This window comes from Emiliania huxleyi, assembly GCF_000372725.1.
Source record: "Emiliania huxleyi CCMP1516 unplaced genomic scaffold EMIHUscaffold_482, whole genome shotgun sequence".
In the NCBI taxonomy this organism is placed as follows: domain Eukaryota; phylum Haptophyta; order Isochrysidales; family Noelaerhabdaceae; genus Emiliania; species Emiliania huxleyi.
In genome coordinates this window covers 49,441-59,689 of record NW_005198374.1, presented here as the reverse complement: position 1 = coordinate 59,689, position 10,249 = coordinate 49,441, and the positions used below count along the sequence as shown (strand labels likewise).

Sequence of the window (10,249 nt, the reverse complement as noted above, 5' to 3'; positions counted from 1 at the left end):
TTCTTGGACAGCTCAGCGGTCATGCCCGACGGAGGCAGAAGGAACCATGCCTTGTCTCCCAATATTTGCATCTGCCAATTGGCTCGATGGAAGTGAAAGGGAAGCCCACTGCCGGGTCCGCCAATGAGAAGATTGGTGGACGAGGGCTCCCGGCCGCCGTCGAGCTGCCGGGGAACGCCAAGCGTGGAAAAGAGCCTGTGGCAGAAGATGCTACAGCAGTTGAAGAGGCTCACATATCGGCCGCGGCTCTGATTGTGCCACGTGCTTGCGAGGTTCCTCAGCGTCCCGTAATCCTGAATTCGCAATGCGTGTTGTTGCTCGGCGGGCAGTGCAAGCTGTGTGTAGCCTGGCCGTGATTGACAATCGTGTCGCCATATTCGTCCAGGAACTCGCGACTGGTTAGAGGCCCACGCTTGAGCGCTTCATCAATTCAGGGGAGGGCTTGAAGAGCACCGGAATCTGCGGATAACCCTCGGGATGCTTCTTCCGCCAGTCCTCCAGCGTCAGTATTGGTAGGTCGCAATCCGAGCGCTGACCCCAGTCGGAACGCGGAGTCTCACGCTGGGAAGTTGGCAGGGAGGGGTCTGTGAGAGGAGGACGATCTCCGTTCTTGAAACCCCCCGGCGGAGGGCCTACTCCACGATGAGTTGGTTGGCGCGAGTCATCAAGCTTGATTCCCGAAAGCCGAAAGTTGGGCGGGAGTCATCAAGCTTGACTCCCGAAAGCCGAAATTCCCGAAAGCCGATAAGGGCCTTAAGATGAGTTCGTTGTACGAAAACTAAGGGAAAAAGTAGACGACTTCTTTTTGCAACGACGTAACGGAAACCGTCATGGACATGGGGAAACGTCATGGGCACCTCCCGCTCGTATGCCTCGAGCGAGCGCGCTTTTCTCGAGTCGCTGGAGCTGCCGCCCGATTCCTTTGAGGGAGAGCTACCAAGGACAGCAGCTCAAGCCGACGTCGAAGCATCGAGGGGCACGGAGACTTTAGAGACAACAGGCACCGCAAATCGTGCGCGAGCAGCCTCCGTCCAGGACAAGGGGGTGAGAAACAGGCAGTTGGCACGGGTCCGGTTGCAGCTCATATGCTCGGGAAGTACGCTTGCTGTTGGTGTGTCATTGCACGTGTCCGTAACGAGTCAACAGTCCACCGCATCTCCGACTCCTCTGCCACGCGACAAAACGACGGCGTTGCCGCCGTCGCCTCCAGCTGCTGCTTCGTCGCAGCCTCCACCTCGCAAGGCGCAACAACCACCGAAGGCTCAATCGACGCCAAGATCGTCACCACCAAAGCCGTCACCGCCTCCCAAGCGGCCACCGCCTCCAAAGCCGACACAGTCAGCACCACGGGAACTCAGCCGCCAACCTGCACCTCGGATCACAAGCTCCGCCCAATCGAGCGAGGCCTCGCCAAAGGCTGTGCGAGAACCGCGCCAGCTCGATGCTGCAATGGCACAAAAGCTGTCCGCCGGCTCGGTGCTGCCCGCTGCGAAGCGCTCTGATGGCTCGCGCAACGAGAAATCCAAGGTACTCGCGGCAGCCAGCCCACGCGCCGTGGATGGAAGAAAGGCATGTTCTTCACCCCCATTGCTTAAAGTTGCTCCGCAGTCGGTTGAGACGGCAGACCACCCAGGGCACGGAGCTCGGCCCGGGGGGCTCCGCCGCGAGATCCACGGTAGGCTAGCGGGCGGTTCGCTGCAGATTCACGAAATTATGATTGGCGACAAGGACTACCCCCCGTACAGGCTCAGCCTGTCGGTGGATGGGCACCAGCACAATGGGAAGGACGGTTCTATGCTTGGGATGTGGGTCCAGCGAGATCGAAAGCCCAACAAGACGTTTTGGGACTGGAGGTCGCTGACAGGCGAGCTGCTCCTGCAACCACCGGGCCAAGAGGCCAGGGATGCCCGTACAGCACCAGGTCAATCGGCGGACGCATCCATGGCAGCCCTGCAGAGGGTGATCTATCAGGGTCGCGTGCATCCTGGCCGCCTCTTCGTGGCGGTGGGCGGAGTGGGCGGAGGCACGAGCGCGCGTAGCCAGCCGTACTCGCTTCGCTTCTCCGTCGAGGGCCGGGCCGGGGACGAGCCGGGCGACGCCCTCTTCTGCGGGACGGGCAGGCGGGTGGAGGGCGACAGCAGCTGCTACGAGGGCGATCACTGGTGCGGGCTCCGTCACGGCGTTGGCACGGCAACAACTAAAATAGGATTGCTCAGCGGTGAGTGGCGATTGGGTCAGCCGTACAACGCCGAAGGCAGCTTCGCGATGCTGTGCACCAAAGACGGCTCGCTCGCTCGCGAAGGCGTGTCGGGCGCAGCAAAGGCGGTCTTCCAAGGCAGCTTCACCTTGGGCCGGCGAGGAGGGGAGCGCAGTAGCCTCACCTTCCAGGACGGAGATCGCTTGGTCGGCAGCTGGAGCGCTGACGGAGAGTTTATGGAGGGGACGGTGCGGCACACCTACACGAACGGCGACGCCTACGACGGGGGCTGGAGGACCACCGGGATCGCTGGGCAAAAGCGCGGCGTCCGGCACGGCGAGGGCGTCCTCACACGAGCAGGTGACGGCGGCGACAGGCTGCAGGGCTTGTGGAAGGATGACTGGCCCTGGAGCATGAAGGCTGCCGGCTGGTGGTCGGGTAAGCGCCACTGCTGGTGGGGGGAGTATCGAGGAGATTGGGAGGACGGCGCGCCGCACGGCACGGGCGAGGCCATCCTGCTGCGCACGGAGCTCGAACCTGTCCGCTTTAGTGGGGCTTGGCGTGCCGGCCAGTGGTGTGGCGACGGGCTGCTTGCACTCGGCCCACGATCGATTCGCGGCACCTTCCGAGGCACGTTTCACGACTGCGTTGTGGCGCAAGGCTTCCTCGAGCCCGGCGGTGGGAGCTTCTCCGGCAGGCTGCAGGAGGGCAAAAGGACGGGGGGCGGCGTGCTCCACTGCTCTGAGGGGAGATACGAAGGCCGCTTTGCCGGCGACGAGTTCGAAGGAGAGGGCAACTTTGTGTCGGCGGACGGTACGGTCGAATTCAGAGGAAGCTTCGCGCGTGGGCGGCGCCACGGTCCTGGATACGAGCTGCGCAGGGGCGAGAACGGAGGCGTTGAGTCCTTCGAGGGGGAGTGGGTAGAGGGCGAGCGGCGACGAGGCATACTCACTGCCGCCGATGGCTCGAAGACGAAGGGCACTTGGGCGAATGGCTGCCTCGACGAGGCGCTGCCAGTGTGGCGCTCATGCACGATTGGGGACGGATCCCATTGGGAGGGAGGCTGGGTGGGCGGTCAGCCACACGGCAAAGGTGTCCTGACATCAGCGCAAGGCGCCTCACTGAGGGGGACCTTTGCAAAGGGCGCACTGTGCCCGGATAAGGCGGCGCATGCCGACAGCGTGCCACACAAGGGCGGTACGTTCGATGGGAGCTGGCGAGCGGGCGCTCCGCACGGCCGCGGGCGTCTTACCTACACAAGCGGTGCCCAGCTCGAGGGCGAATGGCGAGGAGGAGAGGCGCACTCGTGCCGTGGGACGCTCCTGCTTTCGGGCGGTCACCGCTTCGATGGCCAGGTACGGTCGGGCGCGCCGGATGGGCGCGGCAGCATGAGGTATGCAAACGGCGCTCGCTTCGAGGGCACTTTCCGAGCAGGAGCTCCCGAAGACCACGGCATTTGCTTCGAGCCAGACGGGCGGCGCTACGAAGGCCAGTGGCATGGCGGCCTTCGTCATGGGCACGGGATGGTCACGCTGCCAACCTCAGCCAGGGTCTCTGGAAGCTGGGCCCGTGGAGCGCTCACCGCTAGCCAGAAGGGATCGCAAGAAATCACTGGCTCGTACGATCAGTCGCGGCGGCAGGCGGCGGCTGCCCTCACCCCAGAGTGGATTGCGGCGCCAGATAAGCAGCAAAAGCAACTTGAGCCGAGTGAGCCAGAACCAGACCGCGTCTCGAGTGATCGAGAGCACACGGATGGTACTGATACTTCCCAAGCGATGCGCGGGCAGGTAGATCAGGTACCCGCGAGGCCTGACTTCTCCCGCCCGCTGCGCTTAAAGAAGAGCGAGCCGGCAAACGCCAACGAGCAGAAGGACGAGGACGTGGCAGGACCTCACTCAGACCCACCCGTCGGAGACGCGCATGGCGCTATTGGCATGGGTTCTGTGCCTGTCGTTGGTTGCGCAACAGCGCTTTCCGATCTTCTGCTCCTCGCTGGTGAAATCCCTTCTGAGAAGCTTCTCGGGCTCTGCTTGGCCAGAGTGGTGACCTAGAGGAGGGCGGGGAAAGGTCGAAAGTTCGGAACCCGCCCACCTCACTTCCTCGCCGCCATGCGCCAACTTCGTCATTGCCGCCAGTTGTGTCAGTGTGCCTTGTAAGCGTGTCGTGATGTGATCTGTGATCTGTGATCTGTGAGGGTCCGCCCGCAGGCGCATTTTGTATACCGAGGCGGTGCCCGGTGCCGAGCGCAGGCAGAGCCCACAGGTCGGACCTTAAGACAGCGTTGTAGATCCCTGGGCGAGGGTGGAGAGATGAACCGCCAAAAGATAAAACGAGAAGAACCGCCGTTCTCGAGAGATTCTCATTTTCTGCTTTCTGGCGCATTTTCTCGTTTCGCGTTTTGGAGAGAGAAAAGCGCGAAGGATGTGACGGGAGAAAATTGTACTCGGTACTGTACTCGCCGGCCCTGGTCAACCATAGTCCATACGGCGCTATTTCTCGAGGGAGGAGTATGCAAATAAGTAAAGAGCGTTTTTTCAGATACAGATCCGGGCGGGCCGGCGGGGCGCTGCTGAGTGCTGTCGCGGTGTAGCTACAGTCGATCGATGGCCGCCTGACTGTTGACTCAGCCGCATGCCATCCGGATGCAGACGGCGACGTAGAGCGCCGAGTAGGCGAAGGCGGCGAGCGCCGCGAGCGAGGAGAGGTGCGCGACGCTCTGCGCGACGAGGTAGATGTTGACGGCGATGATGACGGTGGCGACCGCGTACGAGACGGCGAGCAGCGCGCGCCGCGTGCGGAAGGGGCCCATCAGCGGCTTGGAGGCGGCGAAAGTGAGCGCCGGCAAGACTGCAAACGGGAGCTGCACCTGCGTTGAGGTGGGCAGGAGGGAGGAGGGCGCACCTGGAGAGGGGGCGAGAGGCTACGCGTGTGACGGTGCGGGCGAATGGCTGGCGGGTGCGAGGGGCAGGGCTGCCGACTGGAGGACGTTGAGGTACTCGTTGATGTTGGAGAAGAGCGCCGGGTTGGGCGCGGTATAGGCCGCCACCAGCAGGGCGGGCCCGAGGGCGAGGGAGCGCGTGAGCGCGACGCGCTTCCTGTGAGTCGCGCTCGGCGTCAGCTGGCGTGCGGCTGGAGCGGCCAGGCGCGGCGGCGCAAGAGGGGGAGAGGGGCGAAGCTGCTGGCCGGCGGAGCTACTTGTGTGCGCCGCACCACGGCGCGAGGGAGAGCTCGAGGCAGCCGCCCATGATGATCTGTCCCGCGTACGTGCACACCATCGTCGACGCCTGGCCCGCGGCGAGCAGCCCGATGGCCCACACGTAGAGCGAAGTCGGCCCGAGGCTCGCCTCGAGCGCGTACCCCTCGGCGAGAAGGCCGAGCTCGCCGCACACGCCCTTTCCCCCGCCCGGCCGGTCGCAGTGGTGCGAGGTGATGGTCGTATCGGCCGCGCTCGCAGGCAAGCACGCCTTCGGCCCGTCGGGCTGCGTGGCGCACGCGGGGTCAAAGAAGCTCGCGTCGTTGGTGGCGACCACGGCGAGGTTGATGTAAAAGGAGAGGAGCAGCGCGAGCGTCGACTCGATCCGCGTGTACCAGATCGACTCGTTGACGCGGCGCGGCGTCGAGCGAGGCACGCGGCGCGACAGCACCACCCCCGAGTGCAGAAAGAGGTTGTGCGGCATGATGACGGCGCCGACCGTCCCGACGGCCTGCGTGACGGCGTAGCTCTGCAGGCCGGGTAGCGCCCACCCGCGCAGCAGCTCGGCCTACTCGCAAGCGGCGGCCTGCAGCGACGACCCTCTTCACACCCACAGCCAGCTGCGGCTCGTGCCGAGTCGACCCCGGTGTGGCCCAAGTTGAGAGAGAAGCAGACCGCCATCGCGCCGATCATCGCGCAGATGAGAAGCTCGAGGTAGCGCACGCCGAGCTGCTGCACCGCGAGGAAGGTGAAGGTGTCGAGGCCTGCGCGACATGGCGGGGCCGGGTCGGGGCCGGGTCGGGCGCGTCGGGAAGGGTCGGCTGTCGAGGCCGGTGATGATGCAGCCGAGCCAGAGGGGGACCCACCCTCCGCTGAGCAGCGAGAGGGCGATGGCGGACCCGACCACCTCCTGGATGTCTGCCTGTGGGGCGTGTCAGGGACGCGTCAAGGACGTGTCATGGGTGGCGGGGACCGCACCACTGGAAGTCTGCCGCGATGACCGCGGCCTCCATGTTAAAGTACACGACGTAGTTGAGCCAGCGCGGGTACCTCGCGCGCACGAGCTGGGCGAGGTCGCAGCCCGTCACCAGCGCCAGCCGCGCCGCGCTCTCCTGCATCACCAGCCCCATCATCGTCGCCCACCAGAGCACCCACGTCAGCCGCAGGCCCGTGTAGGCCCCCGCCTGCAGGTTGCTCTCCAGGTTGCCGGGATCGAGGTAAGCCAGACTCATCAGGAAGCCCGGGCCCAGGAAACGCCACAGCCTCCGCCAGCTGAAGCGGAAGGGCGGCAGCTCGTCCCCGCTATGGACCGGGACGCCGTCCGCCGGTGGCCACGGCTCGTGCTCCCCGGAGCTGGATATGCTCGACGCCTGGTTCGGCAGCAGAGCGGCTACGACCCGCTCATTGGTGAGCGGCGAGGCACCTGAGGCCACACGTTCGTCGAGGAAGGGCTCGCCGAGCCCCGCCGGGTGAGGCTGGCTCCCATCCGCCGACCTCTGCCACCGCGGAGACTCACGCCACGCCCGTGCAGGCGACCAGACCCGGCAATCGTCGTCCAGGGATTGGTGGCCGACCGTATCGATCGACAACGGCGATACGGGAGGCACGGGTGGCGGGACGGGAGGCGGGCGAGACATACGGCGGCGGGGCTGGCGGCGGCGGCGAGGGCGAGGGCGAGGTCTACTCGTACAACTCTCTTCAGCGACACGCCTTTTCTTTTTTTGCGCGGCTTCTAAGGAAGCCGTCGCCTGCGCCTTGTCTGGGAGTGCGGGGACTGGCTAATGGCTAAACGTCGACGGATCTTCTTGGGCAGGTGTTCCGGGGGGGGGGGGAGTTGGGGAGAAAAAAATGTTCCGCGACAGAATTCCCGCTCTGTCTGCGCGAGGTCGGCGAACGTGCTGGTTGAAATACAAAGCTGGTGTTACTGTCGGCGGCGGCGTTGTGTTGTAAATGCCACGCTTCTCGTTCGCGATTGCAGAGACCGACATCGACCGTGCGACTGGCCTCAGCCCTCCCTCGAGCGAGGCGCTCGAACTCGAGGCGACTGGCCTCAGCCCTCCCTCGGGCGAGGCACTTGAGCTCGAGGCGACTGGCCTCAGCATTCCCTCGGGCGAGGCACTTGAGCTCGAGGCGACTGGCCTCAGCCTTTCAGCAAGAGAGGCGCTGAAGGCACTGCCGGCGGCGGCACGGCGGGAGATCCTGGAGCTGGTGCTCGCCAGGCAGCCTAGTGCGCCTCAGGTGGCAGTGCCGGCGCCGCCTCCGTCGGCTCCGCTGCCGAATTCGCATACCGCCGCGCCCAAAGCGTTGAGACGCTCCACGTCGGAAGCCGGCCCGCCCCTCCTCGGCCGCAACCGAGCCAACCGCGGCGCGTTCCCTCAACGCCTTGGCGTCGGCGATGGGTGGGCCTCCTCAGCCGCCTCCTCGTGGGCGACCCACGCTCAGCTGCCGCCGCCGCCGCCTGCCGACCGATCTGATTCGCAGGCTGCCTCGGCGGCCACCGCCTTGATCGGGTTCAGCGGGCGCTCGGCGAGCGCCGCCAGCAAGAAGCCCCCAGAGGCCTCGACTCAGCAGGTAGTGGTGCGGAAGAAGCCGCGCTGTGCCAAGTGGACTGAGGAGCTCAAGGCGGCGGTCGGCGGCCCCTTTTTCTGCTGTGACGGCCTCAACGGCAAGTGCACCGAGAAGCGGCCGAGGACCGAGGCGGGGAACTGGGCCAAGCACATGCTCTCCCCGCAGGAGCAGCGCAGCCGCGGCACCAAACGGCGGTTCTGCGGCCAGTGCCGGATCCCAGTCGTCGACGACTAGAGAGCCATGTGTGTCCGACGGGGAGTCGAAAGACGGACACAATCACAAAGCGTCGAAACTCTCGAGCGAGAGTGTATCATTCAGTGCACATTCTCTCATGCGATGGGTGTGCATACGTCTGGAGGCATGTAAGATGTATGCACGGCGCGAGCTAGGGCGGGAGAGGGGGCTAGCGGCTCTCGAGTGTGTGTTCGTCTCGAGAGTGTGTTCTGACCTCTTATTGCAATAGAAAAAACTGTAGAGGTTACTCGGCACGCACACAGGTGTGTCGCACTGGCCACTCCGGCCCACACTCCCCTCCACAAAATTCAAAATAACTGTAAACGTTACCCACCCGACACACCCGTTTACGCACGCGCACCCGCAGCCGCTCGCCGCGCTGCATCATGCATGCGGCACTCGTAAGCCTCTTGTAGGGAGGCGGTACACACAACACACGTACACGTGCCCGTACACAGTCTGCACTCTCTGCGCGCACCAGGCGAGCTCCGCTCCCTCTGAGGCCCTCCTCGCCTATACGAGCGGAGGCTCCTGCAGCATCGCCACGTGCGGCACGAAACGCACGTCGCCAGTCATCTCGGCCATGAACTCGGTGTAGCGACGCCTTGCGCGTGTCCGCTGCACCAGCGCGCCGCCGAAAGCGGCGAGAGCGAGGGCGGCGCACGCGAGGGCGACCGCAGGGAGGCGGGTGCGTGGACCACCGGCCGAAGCCGCTGCCTCCGCCTCCAGGTCGAGGCCGTGCTCCTCTCCATACATCCCATCGACCTTGTAGTAGTACTCGCAGCCTCGGGCCGTCGTGATGCACGCGACGTCCTGCAGACCGCAGTACTGCCACTGTCCTCCGTGCCACGGCGTCGCCACCTTTTGGCACGCGTCCGCCTGCCAGGCAAAGCCCTCGCCGACGCAGTCCTCGCACTTGGCGTGCAGGTGCTCAATCATGCCGGCTTTGGGATCGACGCCGCCCGTGCGTGCCGCAGACTCCGTCAGCGAGACCGCACAATCCAACTCAAAGTCCATGCCGTCTGGCATTTCCCAACGGTGCACGCAGCCCTCGGTCCCAGCACCCAGCGCAGGACAGTGCTCGTAGCCGCAAGCCCCGCCGCCACCGCAGCAGTTGACAGCCTCTGCCTCGGCCGCGTCGGGCGGGCCTCCGACGCGAGCGGGGAGGGTCGTAGCAGCGCCAAAGCCGGGCCGCTGCACGGTGATCTCCGGGCCCGAGGAGACGCGAGCGGGAAGGGTCGTAGCAGCGCCAAAGCCGGGCCGCTGCACGGTGATCTCCGGGCCCGAGGAGACGCGAGCGGGGAGGGTCGTAGCAGCGCCAAAGCCGGGCCGCTGCACGGTGATCTCCGGGCCCGAGGAGACGCGAGCGGGGAGGGTGTTGGCCGTCCCGACCGTGATGAAGGCTGCTTCGTCGCTCACTGGCACGCCGTGCATGGACGACTCCTCCATCTCGCCACACTCTTCTGCTGTGGCATCAAAGACGCACGCGGCCTCGGCGAGGCAGCCGTTGGCGTAATGCAGGCCCTCCTTGCACACGGGCCTGAAGATGCGCGGGCATCGTGCCACCGGGTTTGGGACGCAGGCTGGCGCGGCGGAGGCAATCGCCGCGCAGTAGTAGGCGAACAGCATCATCATGCAACGTGACCACATTCCGTCGCGACAGACGCGTCCTATCGCAGTGGCTGCTCCGAGCTCCTTACCTCAAACTTGGTCGACGTCGCCGTTGTGTACGCACCAATTTTTCTTTTTGCGCGAGTCCTTGAGTGCTCGAGGCGTCCGTGGGGAGGTCGAGGAGGCGGGCGGGCGGCGGCGTGAGCAGGTCGGTGGAATGCAACCCCTGCCTAGACGAGTACAGCTAACGAGTACCCGGGGCTCCCCATGCGGGAGACTACCGTGAACATCTTCAGCTTGTGTTGAGCCAGGAAAAGGGTTGGGTGGAATGCGGCGTAGCGGGTGCGGCAGTGGCTGCTGCTGCGGCGGCTGCGAGGCGGCGCGAGCGGCGTGGCTTGGCCTGTACCAGCCTACCAGGTTTCCGGCAAAAAGGAAAACAGAGGGTC

At 65.2% G+C, this 10,249-nt stretch overlaps 4 protein-coding genes across 4 annotated transcripts; 2 read left to right on the top strand and 2 right to left on the bottom strand.

Moving 5' to 3' along the window:
• Positions 1-2,859: 2,859 nt before the first annotated feature.
• On the top strand, positions 2,860-3,777 carry EMIHUDRAFT_43544 (hypothetical protein; the record flags this gene model as incomplete). The annotated part of the gene is made up of 1 exon (XM_005767609.1): positions 2,860-3,777. A coding segment is annotated over one exon (918 nt), but the record flags the coding sequence as incomplete, so codon positions are not given.
• A 1,043-nt stretch (positions 3,778-4,820) lies between these two features.
• Positions 4,821-6,876, bottom strand: EMIHUDRAFT_245923 (hypothetical protein; the record flags this gene model as incomplete). The annotated part of the gene is made up of 6 exons (XM_005767608.1): positions 4,821-5,063; positions 5,184-5,292; positions 5,408-5,958; positions 6,033-6,154; positions 6,364-6,760; positions 6,826-6,876. 6 exons carry the CDS (start codon positions 6,874-6,876, stop codon positions 4,821-4,823), a joined length of 1,473 nt encoding a protein of 490 aa, XP_005767665.1.
• Positions 6,877-7,340: 464 nt separating this feature from the next.
• EMIHUDRAFT_245922 (hypothetical protein) lies at positions 7,341-8,192 on the top strand (the record flags this gene model as incomplete). Its single annotated transcript, XM_005767607.1, has 1 exon — positions 7,341-8,192. One exon carries the CDS (start codon positions 7,341-7,343, stop codon positions 8,190-8,192), a length of 852 nt encoding a protein of 283 aa, XP_005767664.1.
• A 313-nt stretch (positions 8,193-8,505) lies between these two features.
• EMIHUDRAFT_370730 (hypothetical protein) lies at positions 8,506-9,858 on the bottom strand. Its single transcript, XM_005767606.1, has one exon. It carries the CDS (start codon positions 9,825-9,827, stop codon positions 8,706-8,708), a length of 1,122 nt encoding a protein of 373 aa, XP_005767663.1. The 5' UTR covers positions 9,828-9,858; the 3' UTR covers positions 8,506-8,705.
• Between the last annotated feature and the right edge of the window lie 391 nt (positions 9,859-10,249).